Source organism: Coffea eugenioides, chromosome 3 (genome assembly GCF_003713205.1).
Source record: "Coffea eugenioides isolate CCC68of chromosome 3, Ceug_1.0, whole genome shotgun sequence".
Taxonomy (NCBI): domain Eukaryota; kingdom Viridiplantae; phylum Streptophyta; class Magnoliopsida; order Gentianales; family Rubiaceae; genus Coffea; species Coffea eugenioides.
In genome coordinates, this window is record NC_040037.1 from 24045245 (window position 1) to 24062286 (window position 17042).

Consider the following 17042-nt stretch of genomic DNA (forward strand, 5'->3'; position numbering starts at 1 on the left):
ATACGAACGTGTCGAAAGAACCAAGCTACCGAAACAGTTCGGTTTGTTTAACAGCTCTATCCACCACCATCACTGTTTCTTACCCTTTCTTATCCTCTCCCCTCCCTCTTCCCGCCCCTTCCTCCCTCTCTTTCTTCCTCCTCTCTCTCTTGCCCTCTCTTTCCCTCTTCCATAGCCCCGTGACCAAACTAGATTTGATTGCAGTGACCAAGACTAGATGAGAGGAAAGGAGGGGAGGCTGTTGCAAGAGAGGGAAAGGGGAAAGAGAGAGGAAGAAGAAGAGGGAGAAAAGAGGAGGGGAAGGGTGGATGTGGACGTGAAGAAGTAGGGACGAAGGGAGAGGTGGTGATTGTAATGGGTGGTGGAAGAAGAAAATGTGATAGTATTTGATTTTTTTTTTTTATGTTATATTTGAAATTGTGAGTGTTTTTTAAGTTGCTTTTGGAATTGTTATTGTTGTAAACTTCAAAAACAAAAGCAGTTTTTGAAAAAAAAATTGAAATCAATACAAAGCTACACATATCTTATAAAATGAACAATAGTCCCAACTAATTAAGAAAGAACCTATTATGCCACATAAATTGGGACCTCTACAGCCACATGGCACTTGACTAGCAAATTAGTGGATCTAACCACTAGCATCCATTCTTCAACTAACTTGAACAAAAGTAGTTGACGAATTTTTAACTCATGACCCATATTATGAAAGATATAGCCTCTTACCACTAAATTCATTTGGATGTTTGTCTATATTTGTGGAACATCCCTCATGTATAATAAGAAGAAAGGACAAGTTATTATAGCACCCTATCTTTAAGACACATGACTTTGCTATTGTCTGACACTTGGCCTTAATAATGTGGAGAGTTCCTACTTCCTTTTCCCTTATTGCATATTTGTTCTAACTGTGACGCCCCACTTCTCCCTAAGGCGAACCAAAGGGTATCCGCGGGATACTTGCCTAACTCTCGCCAGGACTCAAGCCAAATCATTCAAGCTTATTATCGAACTACACAACAAAAGTAAGTAACTTAAGTACAGTAAATGCGGAAGCGTTCAAGCTTATCAATAGTCATCCATTATCCAACCCGCACGTCGGGTATTCAAAATACATCATGAATCCCAAATATACATTACGCCCCAAAAGTTACATTTCAATTCCAAAAGTACAATCCAAAACCAAGGGCATAGCCAAAATATAATAGAAACCCTAAAACAAAATTACATCAGGAGGGTTTCTCCACACTTCCCCGAGATTCAATCCTGTTAAGGAAAACAAATCTATAGGGTGAGCAAAAACGCTCGTGAGGCAAAGAACACACATGCAGGCACTAGCTCAGGTAACAAGCCCAAGTAATAGTTCAAGTGATAACTTGCAAGTAATTAATAATGCCAACAAAATGTAAACAGATACAATTCAAGGATATGGTAGCTCTCAGGAGCTAAATTTCACTTGCTTTGCCAGTTCATTCGTATATCTTCCCGCGATTATTCTCCGTCAACCGGGTTGATATTTTCAAACCGTAGATCACCACTTACTTCTCATCCGTCCACCATACACCGCTTCGAGCCCGCACGACATTTAAAAGGCTATACTCCACGAGTATGCCAAGCAAGATCTCTCAAATAGATCAGGCTTATCATGTAATTCTCATGGCTCACCAAGGTTCCCGACCAGGCCCATGCCGGCTCGAGTTCCAAGGTCGGCCTATGAGTTTGGGCGTCCCCCATGTATCATGTAAGTGTCGAGGAGATTCACTCCAACGACGTATGCAGCCATAGCATACCATGTCATGTATTCAAGCATTTGACAGATCTAAGCAGGTATTTCAAGTCATGTAAACCAGGTAGATCATGTTAAGCATGAGTTATTTGTTTTCAAATGAGAACGAGTGCGATAAAGTACACACTCGACTCTATTTTTCTAAAACAAGTGGGCTAAGCACGTAATCAGGTAAACCAAGCAGGAATCAAGTCCAGAGAGTACAAGTATTCATACACTTGACACTCACCGAGCAAATCAAGAAGAAATATTTTCTAGAAGTTCAAGTGTTCACTGTAGGATCCTCTTGAAGGTCCTCGTGGGCGCCTGAGCAAATAATAATGTATTATTATTCACGTGCCTCAATTATCAAGGAAGATTGTATGTTAGTACAATCTAAGAAAATTTCATGAAAACGAACCTCAATTACTCGTAAATCGAGATTCAACTAAAGTTTCTTAAAGTATAAGAGCGATCGAGTTTTCATTTTGGAAAATCAAGTATAAAACGTTCAAGTAATATCGAAGGGATAAGGAGTGCTTGAAAACTCCTTTCTTTTGGAATTCGGAAAATTTTCGATTTTGATACGATATTTTGAAAAATCGTATCTCACATTCTATATGTCAAAAATTGGAAAACATGGTACCATTGGAAACCTCTTTGAAAGTACTAAAAGTTCTTAGAAGACACTTTTCCATGAATCTAAGTGGAAAGTATTCAAAAATGGGCTTAAAGTTGCTGTTCCAAAACACTCAGAATTGAGCCGGGGTTGGTTTTTTGCTAACTTTGGAAATTTGGCAAAATTCACACGTTGTGAGCTAGCCTCTGAAATTTGTAACTCAATTAGAGTTGCAAGTAAGGTTTACGACAGAACAAGCGGATCGAGAATCGGAGTTTCGAGCACCAAGATATGGTAGCTCAAAGTTGGGGAAAATTCAAGACTGTTGAACAATTTCCAGATTTGAGTTTCCGACTTTGGACTTTAGTTAAGTGTCGAAACGGACTTGGATTGGTGCCAAATTTTTCAGTATAGTACTCCTATATGAAGGGTATCTCTCTATCAAATTTCGTGGAAAAATACTTTCGGGAAGGTGGTTAACCAATCAACCAAAATTTTGAAATTACTAAGGCAAAACTGCCTTTAGCTCCATTTCTCTCCGTTTCCAAACATTCGGCTAAGGAAAACCTCCAAACATGGTTCATTTGTGCGAGAAAAGTCTAAGGAACATACATGGTACATTTGGTAGGTGTTTAGCACTAAGAAATTCATTTAGTAAGACCACAACAAATCTCACATCAAATCTGTCCAAATCCAAGGGTTTTCAAGAACCAGGCAGTCACCGTATTTTGATCATGACTCACTCAATTTAACTCGGAATTGAGCATGGTTGATAGTGTTGGAAAATACATTCATAGGGCTATAATTTCACAGAAGAAATCATTTTAAGATTCAGCATGCAACTGGCTCGAAATTAAGCCTAAAGTTGCAGCATCATCAAATCGTTCCAGCAGAACAGAGAAACAGGGCAGCCTTCTTAAAACGATTAGTTTGGCTCACACACACTAAACATTATAAAAATATGTTGACGGCACTTTTTCGAGGACAGAGTTAGCTACTACACAGCGCACGGAAACAGTTTTAGCTTTTTACAAAGAAATTCATTTGCCCAACCAAACCTCAATATTTTCCAATGAAAATTTTTTACACAACTAATACAACATATAAACATCATATTCAAGCCATTAGATCATCAAAAATTGGCCTTAAAATAACCGAACAAGGCAAGGGCAAAATCGGAAATTTCTATCCCATGAGTTCCTTGAAGTTTCTACTAATTATACACCATTAATCCACCATTTCAAATACTAAACCAGCATTATAAATATCATCAACCACAAAATCAGCAACAACCCAAGAGTGGGAGTTCATAGAGCCCACATTCCACTTTTTCCAACAACAACATCAACCCATATGAAAGTAAGTAAACATCTCTCTCCTTGAGAGTTTCTCTCTCTAACTTTTAGAGAATTTTTCTCTTCAGTGCAGGAGGGGGGAGGGGAAGATGAACAGAGTCTCAAGTTCCTTTCTAAATCTCAAAAACGAAAGTTCTGAATCCAAGCACAGCATTTGTTAGATACTAAAATTGTTTAGAGTTGTTCTGTGTTCAGTGTTGGTAGGAGTAAAGTCCAGACTTCTTGGACAGTAATTGTTTGGAGTAAATGCGGGTGGATAACATGATCCATTTGACAATGTAGTGGGTTACACATTCTTGTCGGCATTAGGGTGTTGTTTACAATGCCTAATCTGTTTTGTCTTTGCTTTCTGAGTTGGTCGGCTCCACTTTGATATTTGGACGGACTTTTTATTTTCTTTTTCTACTTTCTTGAACGAGTTTCACTCTAATACAGATCTAAAGTTTTTTGAGTGTCTGTTGGACTTCCTCGCAGGTTTACCAGCTGAGCTCCTTCGTCTCCCAGAAATAGTGTTGGTTTCTACTTGGATCTGTACGGGAAGATGGCAGAATCCCTTGCAAAGGCCTTCCAAAGGTTTGAACTGTCGGCCAAGGAAACAGAGGAGATAGATCTCAGCGGAGATGACATTGAAGAAGGAATGTTGGGCTGCAAACGAAGTCTACTTGGAAAGCTTGTGGGTGATAAAGTGGCCAATTTCACTGGAGTCAAGAACTATATAAATCATGAGTGGGGCTATCCAAGGAGGTTGAAGATAACAGAGCTGGGTCCGAACTGTTTCCAGTTCCACTTTGAAGATGAGGTCGACAAGAAAAAGGCGCTGACAGGGGGCCCTTGGATAATGGATAACCAGGTATTTGTGCTTAGAGAATGGGAGGTTGGTTGGGAAAGGGATAGTAATTTTTTCAGGTATGTCTTCCTTTAGGTGCAGTTATGGAATCTACCTGTCACTGGTTGAGTAGAGCGGTGGGCTTTAAACTAGGTCAGATTTTTAAGTCAATAAGAGAGGTGATAATTCCAGAGGTTGGGGGGAAAGGTGGAAGGCACATGAAAATTATGACGGAAGTATATGTAACACAACCACTGATCAGAGGCACAAAAATAAAATGTAAAGAACAAGCTGAATGGGTGGATTTTAGGTATGAACGTTGTCCGAATTTTTTCTACAACTGTGGAGTTATAGGTCACAATGACAGAGCTTGTTCGGTGTCAGGAGGTGACGGTTGTGGTCAGCGAGAGGTACAATATGGAGCTTGGATGAGGGCATGAAATATTATGGCCTCACCTTTACGAGGAGCGAAGGAGGTTGTATCTGAGAAAAGAAAAGCACAAAGGGAAAGGGAAGAAAGTACTGGACTTTTAGTGGTGAGTGAAAGAAGGGAGGGGGAAAATGTGAGTTTGAACAAGGATAATAACACTGAGGGTGTGGAAAAAGGAGGAAAATCTCAGATCCAAATGAGGAGGAAAATGCAGGAGGAAGAGTGGGATGCATTTTTAAAGGATCAGCAAGCACTGTCAGAAAAGGAAAACAAGGTGGTGTTACTGAATAAAAGGGTAGCAAATGATAACGCCAAGGGAAGCTTTGGTAAGGGTGAGGAACCTGGGGTAGGATGTAGTGAAAGATTAGAGTTGGTGCATGTGGAAATGGAAGTGGACAATAAGGGTGATCTAGGGGGTAGTAGTTTGGACAGGGGAGAGACAGGGGACGAGTTAGAGATTTTGCTAAGAATTCAGGAGTTACCAAGGGGGGACACCAGTATTAAGCAGGAAGGAAAAAAACATTGCACTAGGAGAGTCAGAAGAGGAAGGGTTACTCTACCGGAAAGTAAAGTTCCGGATGTAGTCAAGGACCTATGAGGGAAAAGGAAAGCAGCAACAATTCAACAAGAGTCTCAACAAATGGAAGAGGACGTAGTGGAAACACCAAAGGCTAAGTTTCTAAAACTGGAGAGCAACATCTGCAAAGAAACTGGGGAATTGGAGGCTAACCCCCTTATGCCTCCAAGGTGTCAATGAAAGTTGCGGTGTGGAATTGTCGAGGTGCAGGAGGCCCCTTGACAATTCCCCAACTAAAGGAAGTTTTAAACTTCCACTCTCCAAATGTGGTGTTTTTAAGTGAGACAAAAAACCAAGAAAAATTTATGAGATCTGTGCAAAGGAAAATAAGTTTTGAGAAGGGGTATGTTGTTAACTCAATTGGGAAGGCAGGGGGTATGGCTTTATATTGGAACAATGGGGTGACAATTGATCAAATAAGCCACACGGACTGGTACATCTTAGCATGCATCAAGGACAAGGAAGTAAATAGCCAGTGGTGGTTGATGTGTGTACATGCTAGTACTGATAGCAATATTCGAAAAGAGCAATGGAAACACATAGCTGAAAGGAAGAAGGATTGGGGTGAAGCATGGTTACTGGTTGGTGATTTTAATGATTTACAGTCAAATGGGGAGAAGTGGGGTGGGAGGGTGAGAGCTGAGAGTAGTTTCAAGGATTTCAATAGTTTCATAGGAGACAATGGATTATTAGATATAGGCTATAAAGGGTTACCTTGGACCTGGAGTAATTATTGGGAGGGGGAGGGAGTACTAAAAGAGAGATTGGATAGGGGATTATGTAGTGCTGAATGGTTGCAATGGTTTGATAGGGTGATGTGTACTCATATTGAAAATGATGCTTCGGATCATGCCATCTTGATGGTAGATACAAATCCTGAGCCAACCAGGAAGAAGAGGAGATTCTATTTCGATCAAAGATGGACTAAAAATCCAGAAATGAAGGAGGTGATACAAGGGGCATGGAGGACAGTACAAACTGGATCCAGAATGTACAAAATGGTGAGAAAGATAAAGGCAGTTAGGGTAGCAATCCTGGAATGGAGGAGAAAGGTACAAGGAAACTCAAAAGTAAAGATTAAGGAATTAAAGGAGAAACTCAAGCAAGTGAAGGAAGGACATGAATCTGGAATTAAAAGTCGGGTGACTGAGATTAAAAACCAGCTAAGCAAAGCATATAAGGAGGAAGAGCTGTATTGGAGCCAAAAATCACGGAGCAAATGGCTCAAGGAAGGGGATAGAAACACAGCTTATTTCCATACAACTGTAAAGGCAAAGAGGAGAAGAAACACTATCAGTACGTTGGAAAAACAAGATGGGACCTGGTGCAAAACTGAGGAGGAAATTGAAGTGGAGCTTAGTCAATATTACAAGGATCTTTTTACTACAACCAACCCGGCTGATTTTGAAGAGATCCTTAAAGAAATCTCATGCACTATTTCTCGACAGATGAATGAGAAGCTGATTAAACCTGTGGAGGAAAAGGACATCAGACAAGCCTTGTTTTCTATGCATCCAAACAAAGCACCAGGTCAGGATGGTATGTCCCCACTTTTTTTCAACATTATTGGCATATAATAAAAGGGGATTTGGTGTCAGCCATAAATAGTTTTTTTCATTCTGGTTGCTTGCTTAAGACTGTGAATGAAACCATCATTTCCTTAATCCCAAAGATAGAATCACCAACTTCTGTTTTACATTATAGGCCAATCAGTTTGTGTAATGTGCTTTATAAGATTATCTCTAAAATTATTGCAAACCGTTTGAAGCATATTCTCCAACTCTGCATTAGTAATTCTCAATCTGCATTTATACCAGGGAGACAAATTTTGGATAATGTTGTAGTAGCTCATGAAGTTATGCATTTCCTGAAGAATAAGAGAAAAAGAGCTACTGGCTACATGGCTATTAAGTTAGACATGTCGAAAGCGTATGATAGGGTAGAATGGATTTTTGTGGGGAGAATGATGTTGAAAATGGGTTTTTGTCCAATTTTTGTCAAATGGATTATGGCTTGTCTATCCACAGTGATTTATTCCTTCAATTTAAATGGCCAGAAGGTTGGTTATGTCAAACCTAGTAGAGGCATTAGGCAAGGGGACCCTTTATCACCCTATATTTTCATCATATGTGCTGAAGGTCTTTCTAGTATTATTCATAAAGCTGTGCAAGCAAAGGAGCTAACGGGAGTGAAAATTTGTAGGGACAGTCCGGTTATTTCTCACTTATTTTTTGCAGATGACTCTCTTTTGTGCTGTAAAGCAACCAAACGAGAAGCTCTAAAGGTGAAAAGCATTTTGACAAAGTATGGCAATGCATCTGGTCAGGTTGTGAATTTCGAAAAATCAACCTTGTTCTTCAGTAAAAACACCAAAGAAAGGATAAAGCAAGCAATTAGCGAAGGCCTGGATAATATGAAGGAAGCAGTAAATGGGACATATTTGGGTCTACCAATGGCCATTGGAAGATCAAAGGCACAAGTGTTTGCCTTTGTTAAGAACAAAATCAGTAGCAAGCTACAAGGATGGAAACAAAGGCTTTTAAGTGAAGGGGGAAAGGAAGTGCTGATAAAGGCGGTGACAATGGCCATGCCAACATATGTAATGGCATGCTTCAGGCTCCCAAAGGGATTATGTAGAGATATTACTAGGAAAATTGCAAAGTTTTGGTGGGGCAAAGGAGAAAGAGAGGCAAGTATTCATTGGGCAAGCTGGAAGAAACTTTCAGAAGTAAAGGGAAGAGGAGGTATTGGATTCAGGGACCTAGAAGCCTTTAACACTGCCTTGCTTGCAAAACAAATTTGGAGATTTCTAACTGCTCCAAATTTGTTAGTAAGCAAGGTGATGAAGGCGAAATACATGAAGGATCCCAATTGGATGAACAAAAGTCCTCCTGGTTCCGCTTCATGGAGCTGGAAAAGCATACATAGTGCAACAAAATTGTTGTTTGTTGGATTATGGAAAAGGATAGGTGATGGAAGAACAGTAAGTATCTGGAATGATAAATGGTTAATAGGGTCCGAAGATGGTAAGGTGGAAACTGCAAAACCTGAGGGGTGCAACCTCTCTTGGGTGAGTGAGTTGATTGAAGATGGGAGATGGAAAATAGAAATTTTGCAGACATGGTTTGGAAACAAAGAGGCTGAGATCATTCAACGTATTCCCACCAGCATAGGAAGGAGAAAGGACAAACTGATCTGGAAATTTTCAAAGACTGGAGCATATACGGTGAAAATAGGATATGCAATGGCAAGGCAGGAGGAAAATCAGATCAGTAGCAATCGAACACACAATGCTAAGACAAGTTGGGAAGTTAGAAAACGCATGGTGTGGAAGAATCTGTGGCATCAAAAGGTAAAGGCCAAGCTGAAACATTTCATGTGGAAATGCTTGCAAAATTGTTTACCAACAAATGAAGTAATTTTCAAAAGGATTGAACGAGGAGAGGGGAGATGTAGCTGTTGTGGTGAAGGCATGGAAACCATAGAACATTTACTCTTTTTTTGTGTGAATGCGATGGATGTTTGGAAATTGGCACCGGTAAGGTGGGATGGATTAGTGGATAAACAACACAATCTGTGGTTATGGTGGGAGGAAGCCATTAAATCTACTTCAAAGGACTGTGGACCTGAGCGAGTGAGCCTCACCATCAACCTGTTTTGGCAAATCTGGAAAGCTCGCAACAGAAGAGTTTTTGACAATGAATTCCAGAACCCACCGAATATTGTCTCAAAGGCACAAGTGGAATGGTTGGACTATGAGCAAGCAAGGGAGGAAGAAATAGAGCAGAGCGCTACGGACAACATCAGGGAGCATCAAACAAGAAGACAAGCAGCAAGGGATGATGACGTTTGCCTGTTCACGGATGCTGCGATATTAGCAAGGATGATAAGGATGGGACAAGGAATTGTTGCAAGAAAGTGGAACGGAATGATCATGAAAGCAAAGGCAATAGTCAATCAATATAAGGGGGAACCAATGAAAGAAGAAGCTTTGGCAATTAGAAATGCAATGCTGATGGCTAAGCAGGTAGGATGGACTAAAATTAAAATCCATTCCGATAGCAAATCAGTTTTAGACCAGATACATAGAGGCAATGAGTATGATGTTAACATTGCAACTATTCTGGAAGATGTGCAGGATTTGACAACACATTTTGAAAGGTGTAGTTTTGTGTTTATACCTAGAACAGAGAATGAAATCAGCCATGCTCTAGCTAAGTTTGCTATACAGCTAGTGGATGATATTCAATGGGAACAAGACTTCCTAGTTTGGCTGATGGATTTAGTGAGGAAGCAAATGAGGGTAGTAGCCCCTTTTTGTAATTAATTCTTGTATTATCAAGGGTTTATCATATATATATAACGGTTAACGTTTGTGGAAAAAAAAAACATCAACCCATATGAAAATAAGAGCTTAAAGGTATACTAGGACTTCCAAAAATCGAAATTGAAAAGCTTGATCTTTACTTACTCTAGTTGATGTCCAAGGTAGTGATTTTCGGCCCTTTTTGCTCCAGAAAAACCGTGAGTTTTAGTTCCCTTTTGCAGCTCAAAGAGGTGTCCAAGTGTAGAGCTAAGTGTATGTGAAGTTTGGTGTGAATCTATGAAGGTTTGGTGCAAGAATTTGGAGATGAAAAAATTTGAGAAGCCTTAGTTGTCTTTGCTGCTGCTGGTTCGGTCAAATGAGAAGGAAAAAGGAGTGTTTGCTGATGATAAAGCTTCCGTGAGAAGCTTAGCAAATTTTGGTTTTAAGTGTACAAAAGTCAATTCTCCAATAGTGCGCGTACGCGCGCGTTTTGTACTCGATTCCTCTTGCATTTGTTTCACTAGTGCACTAAACCTCTAGTACACTTATATTCGTATAAATATTATTCACTCTTAATTGTCCCAAAATAATGGTCTAAAGTCCCTCAATTAAGCGCGCGCGTGAAAACGCGTATTTCCAATTTAGGCGCGATAAAGTGAAATTTTCGAGAAATTCTTGTAACGATCGTACCACTAACTATCACTTGAGTACTTAAACCTAGAATTACCTATTTTAGGACCATTGTACATGTCTCCAAGTTTTGAACTTATTGTACTCCCAAATGGCTAAAGTTTTCAGACACGTTTTCACTATTTTCATTAATCGAGTTTCGAAAAAATTAATTTTTGAAACGAGTCACTTTAAAAATATAATGAAGTCATAACTCCATGTATTTAAGTCTAATAAGGCTGGAAAATAATAATCGAAGAAAATATTTGAATAAATAATTAAATGAGCAAAATTAGGAGTCGAAAATAATAATTTTACGAGTCCTCACACTAACAGGTCAAGATAATAATGCTTTTCATTTTTTACATGCCTGGCTCTTTTACCATTTAGAGAACATGGCTTTGTTTTTTTTTGACCCAAATAGTTAAACCTACTTCTTAATAAAGTTTGTATGTATGTTGCCTAATGAATAGCCCTTAGATTAGGATTTATAAACTAATCTCAATTTTCAGCCCTTGGATCATAGGTAATTAAATTTTAGTTTTAATTGCATTTTGGATCATGGGTTATCAAATTTTATTTTTGATTACTTTTGGGAATGGCTGATTGATCGGAAACCTCCTTTTCGAGCAAATTTCCCAAAATAATGGTAAAGAAAAGTGCAAAAGTGATATTTTATAGGATTTTTTTCTTAATCTAGTGTCACTGCACATCTAAATTCAAATTTTTATAATTTTTTAAACTAGTGCCACCGCACATGGGATGTGGGGTGATTTTCATTTTTTGTCAAAATTTTTTGTAAAAGGAATAGTGCCACCAAACATATCATGTGTGACAACACCATTATATATATATATATATATATATATATATATAGACACACACACGTATAGCTTCAAATCAATATGAAGACTAACTAGTCGCTGTTAACTTTTTTAATGCAAGTATCAAAGTGCAGCGACACTGTTGAATTTTTTTTCTTTTTGGTTTAAAATCCAGATGACAACTAGTTAGCCATTGGATAAGGGTTAAGATTTTTTGAAAAAACCAAATAAATTTTTTAATGCAGTTGAAGGCTGGAAATTTTTTTTGTTTTGTAAAATTTCTAACATTTACAAGAGTTTATAGGTTGTGTAAATTTATTTGTTGGATTAAAATTAAAATTGTCTAATATGTATGACTTAAAATTGTATATTATATATATATATATATATATATATATATATAGACACACACACGTATAGCTTCAAATCAATATGAAGACTAACTAGTCGCTGTTAACTTTTTTAATGCAAGTATCAAAGTGCAGCGACACTGTTGAATTTTTTTTCTTTTTGGTTTAAAATCCAGATGACAACTAGTTAGCCATTGGATAAGGGTTAAGATTTTTTGAAAAAACCAAATAAATTTTTTAATGCAGTTGAAGGCTGGAAATTTTTTTTGTTTTGTAAAATTTCTAACATTTACAAGAGTTTATAGGTTGTGTAAATTTATTTGTTGGATTAAAATTAAAATTGTCTAATATGTATGACTTAAAAATTTTGGGTAGTTTTAGTTTGGAATGTGTAATTGGAGTAAAAGTGCTATTTAATTATATTAAAATTTATACATTAAGAAATACATAAAAATAAATGTAGATTGTGCATGAATTCCAAAATAAACTAATTTGGTAATAGTAAATGAATTAATGAAAGAGGCGTAATCAATTCACTGATCAACACATCTTTTGCCCGCGTCTTATAGAGTGGTTGAGTAGCTACGTCTCTGGTGCATCATCCAGTCTGGTAGATTTTGTTAAAACTATTGTTGTTCATACCTTCTATGTACCACCTACATGTCCATAGGTGTTGGCTATTTCTCATCAGTCAATGCTATCACAAGAGTTTCACTGCACCTAGGACATGCTTGCTCGAGAATAAGACTGGATGGAACATGAATGGGAAGGGAGTGTAGACACCAAATTTTTCTCAAAAATTTTGTTAATTGTGTGGTATCTTTATTTTTTATTATTGATTAAGTAAATATTTTTATTTTATGATTATTTTGTAGGAAAAGGAGAAAAGAAAATGAAAATAGAAGAGGTGGTTTTATTTTAAACCCAATCAAAAATTCCTCAGACAACCAAAACTCCCCAAAAGCCCAATCCAAGATCCCACAAAAATCTAGAAAGGAAGAGAAAGAAAACAAGAAAGGCCCATCAGTCCATTTCTTTGTTTTAAAAAAAAAAAGAGACCTCTCGCACGTGCGCTATATCTTCTTCACCCAAGTATGAAAACCAGAAGCAAAAAAATGTAGCAACAACTAGGATTTTTTAGGGAGTTTATTAACGATTTTTTTTTTTATTTCCCCCCAAGTTTAGCAAGTAGTAGGACACTTCATCACCTAAGTTCTTATCAAGAACAGTTGTAAAAAATCATCATCAAATGCATCAAAGCATGCCACATAACCCATTTGCTTTAGAATCTCAACCATGGATCTTAGGTTTGGGTTTTTATCTCATTTAAATAGAAAAGAACGTGACTTTGAGAGGGGAGAGTGTCAGGAAGATTGGCGAGGCATCAGAGAGAGAAAGAAGAGAGAAACAAAATTTTCTGGAAAAAGAAAGGAAGCAGAAAAGCAACGAACAAGGCTAATGATTCAGCCCCATTCGTCACCTGATTCCGAGCTTGTTGGGGCATCTTTTGAGAAAACTTTTGTTTCTAGGTAATCTACATTTTTTGGAGAGAAAAATTTGTGTTGAAAGTTTTTGAAAAAACCACTAGAAACCCTTCAAATTAAGCCTTAGACTTGTTGCTTCAACTTCGCTGGTGTTTCTGCAAGAGCGATTGAAGCTTCACCAAATCCGCTAGACCTGCTCAATTTCAAGTTGTCTGCCAAGTCATGGACTTCTCAAGGGTCTACAACGTCCTATTTGGGTGACCTTGGATTCACACCTCTAATTCTGCTTCATCTATGCTCCACCAGATGCTGAAGTTTATTGTAAACGATCAACTAATCACCGTGTTCGCTGAAGATGATTGCACCATGATCATTAACTCTGGTTCAAATAAAGAAAGTAGTAGAAAAAGTCTCAATTCTTTTAATCATATTGCCGATATCGTGTCAGTCATATGGGCTTCCAAAGAAAGGACAGACACACCTGAAACTAGCGTCATGATGGCCAAGGAAATGATCCAAGGAGAGTATGAGATAGGAAAAGGATTTCGGCAGAATCTGCAAGGGATTTTGGAATCGATTGAGCTTCCGGTGCAAAAGGACACATTTGGGATAAGATTTCAATCAACTGCTAAAGATAAAAAAGAGATGCAAGCTCGCAAGAAGGCAAAAAAAGAAGGAAAACAAATTGTCATGAGTATCCCACCACTGCACTATACTTTTCCTCGCTCGTCAGGGATAATTCTATCTGAATTAGACGAAGAAAATCAGATCGATGAGGTTGAGGAGAGTCTATCCCAATTGTTCGTTGGAACTACTTACAAGAGTGAACCGTCCGAGAATCTGGAGTTTTCAACAATTCTAGAAAGAACTATGCAAAATTGAACTGTTGATTTCTTCCCTCTCGAAGGAAATTTCGGTAAATTCAGGGAATTATCTTTGGTTGGAATCCTTGTATAGACAAAATCTTAGATAAGAACTACTTTTGTCTTTAGTTATTTATTTTCTTTTAGCATTATGTTAATATGTGTTTTGTTTAAGTGAGTCCAATTCCCGCTGCACAGTTCTGGTGGGGATACATTTTTAACTAATGTTTTACTTTGCAAAGTAATTGTCTTTGTTCAATGAAATGGAAGATCTCTATTCATCTTTCTATTATTTTCTACTTATTCATTGTACGTGTTTACTTTATTTTCAGATGGCCAAAAATAAAACCTTTTGACCCTTTAGATATCACCATTTTGGAATTCAATGATTGCAATCACGATATCTCTCACGAATTTGAAATCATAGAATCTAAAATTCAAAAAGAAAGTAATAGCGAGGAAGAACGTGAGTCTATTTTGAAGATTTTTCAACAATATAAAGAGAAACACAAATCAAACTTAGAAGAGACAGAAATCATTAACATTGGTACTAAGACGGAGGTTAAAGAAATCAAAATCAGTGTTCATTTGAATAAGAAGCAGGGAAAGGAGATGATTGAATTCTTAACTATATTTCTAGATGTATTTGTATGGTCATATGATGATATACCCGAAATTTCTATAGATATAGTAGTCCATAGGTTGACAACTAATACAAATTTTTCACTAGTAAAGTAGAAGCCTCACAAATTCAAACCAGATATAAGTCTCAAAATAAAGGAGCAAATTGAGAAACAGTTCAATGCCAAGATTATCATATGTCTCATTAACCCATTTGGCTTTTAAATCCAATACCAGTTCCAAAGAAAAGCGGAGAAGTGTGGGTATGTGTTGATTATAGGGATCTTAACAAGGCCAGTCCGAAAGACGATTTTCCTTTACCGAACATTCACATCCTTTTGGATAATACCACTGGACATGAAATTAAATCTTTTAGTGATTGTTTCGCTGGGTACCATTAGATCCTAATGGCAGAAGAAAATAGAGAAAAAAGTTGCTTTTATCACTCCTTGGGGAACATTCTGCTATCGAGTGATGCCTTTTAGTTTGAAAAATGTTAGAGCCACTTTATGAATGGACCATGACCACCTTATTTCATGATATTTTTCATAAGAAAATAGAAGTTTATGTAGATGATATTATAATCAAATCCAAAAAAGTTGAAAATCATTTGGTCGATTTAAAAAACATGTTTGAAAGGTTGAGAAAATACAATTTGAAGTTGAACCCTGCAAAATGTGCTTTTGGAGCTCCTGCTAGTAAATTGTTGGGATTTATTATCAGTAAAAAAGGTATAGAGATAGATATAATAAAAATCAAAGTAATTTGAGAGATGTCTATTTCAAAAACTTAGAAAAATGTGAAGAGTTTTTTTTTTGGAAAGATCAATTTTATTGGTAGATTTATTGTACAGTTGACCTCTACATGTGAGCATTTGTTTAAATTATTGAAAAAGAATGCGCCAATGCATTGGAATGAAGAATGTCGGCAAGTTGGAGCGATCTTTAATTATGTATTTGTCTATACTTGATGAGACCGTAGGATGTGTTCTAAGACAACATGATGATTCTGAAAAGAAAGAACAAGCCATTTATTATCTCAACAAGAAATTTACACCTTACGAGGCCAATTATTATTTTCTTGAAAGGCTTTAACTTGGCAGTTCAAAAGTTGAGACACTATTTACTCAGTCACACTACTTACCTCATTTTCCGTTCTGATCCTTTAAAATATTTATTAGGAAAACCAATGCCCACATGACGTATGGCAAAGTGGCAGATGATTCTCTCTGAATTTGATATTGTTTTCACAACCCAAAAGGCAATCAAAGGACAAGCTATAGTGGACCACTTAGCGGAGAATCCGAGGAAAGATGATTATTAGTCATTGCACACCTATTTTTCTGATGAGAAGATCTTATTCATTGGTACATTGGAAGACATGAATGAACAATACCATGGGTAGAGGCTGTTCTTTGATGGCACTTTAAATTCTTTTGGGGCTGAAATTGGAGCCGTTCTTGTATCACTTGAGAGAAAATACTACCTTGCCGCTACTAAGTTGTGATTTCCTTACACCAACAACATGGTTGAATATGAAACTTGCATTTTTGAATTTGTAACAGCCCCACCTTACCCTAACGCGAACCAAAGGGTTCGGCGGACCACCTGCCCAACTCTCACCGGGACTCAGTCATTCACCTCAAGGAATTGAAGATAAAAGTTACAAAACAAGCGAATAACGATCCCAAACTTAAAGCATAAACTTATATACACTCCTATCTCCAAAGGAATTACAAAATTTAAATATACAAAGGTTCCCAATTCCTCATACATCCAACCCTTGTCAAGTGCTAGAGCGAGAACTATTACAAAAGAATCCAAAGAACTAGACTAAGCTAGTCTATACAGAGCTCTCGTCCTTGCTCGCATCCCCTGTTAAGGAAAACAAAACTAACGGAATGAGCTAAAAGCTCAGTGAGGTTCCAAACACATAAACAAACAATGAGTTCAATACATTAACCATAGATAGCAAGTAATTCAAGAAACATGACAATATAAAGCAACAATAACATTCATTAAAAGGATACGTGCTCACATGGAGCCATTCATTCATTCTCCTTTCATTTCCTTATTCCTCCAATCATTTGAAAATGCATTTTGATAAGTAAAATCCTTCATTTACATTGACATTCGCTCATTCATTTCATTTCACCCCCTCCTGGACATTGGCCAGGCTCCACCAGACTACAAGGTAATACTCGAGTATACAAAACATTCACCCAGGGTCACTAAATCACCCGACCGAGTCCGCTTTTGGCTCGAGTCGATCAGCAACGAAGGGCAGGGCCCAGTTCAGCCAAGAGGCTTACATTCATGCACATATAATCATTCAATCATTGAAAATTTCACATTCA

General features: G+C 37.6%; 1 protein-coding gene across 1 annotated transcript; it reads left to right on the forward strand.

The window, feature by feature from the left end:
* Positions 1-5745: 5745 nt before the first annotated feature.
* LOC113766338 lies at positions 5746-14084 on the forward strand. Its single transcript, XM_027310542.1, has 3 exons — positions 5746-7108; positions 7387-9872; positions 13509-14084. Exons 1-3 carry the CDS (start codon positions 5746-5748, stop codon positions 14082-14084), a joined length of 4425 nt encoding a protein of 1474 aa, XP_027166343.1.
* Positions 14085-17042: the final 2958 nt, after the last annotated feature.

Bases quoted from the DNA above. Each gene is read 5' to 3' on its own strand.
- LOC113766338 (XM_027310542.1), top strand. From the start codon at position 5,746: ATGAAAGTTGCGGTGTGGAATTGTCGAGGTGCAGGAGGCCCCTTGACA. The intron at 7,109-7,386 runs GTATGTCCCCAC...CATTTATACCAG, and splicing joins CAAAGCACCAGGTCAGGATG to GGAGACAAATTTTGGATAAT. The intron at 9,873-13,508 runs GTAGTAGCCCCT...ATGCTCCACCAG, and splicing joins TAGTGAGGAAGCAAATGAGG to ATGCTGAAGTTTATTGTAAA.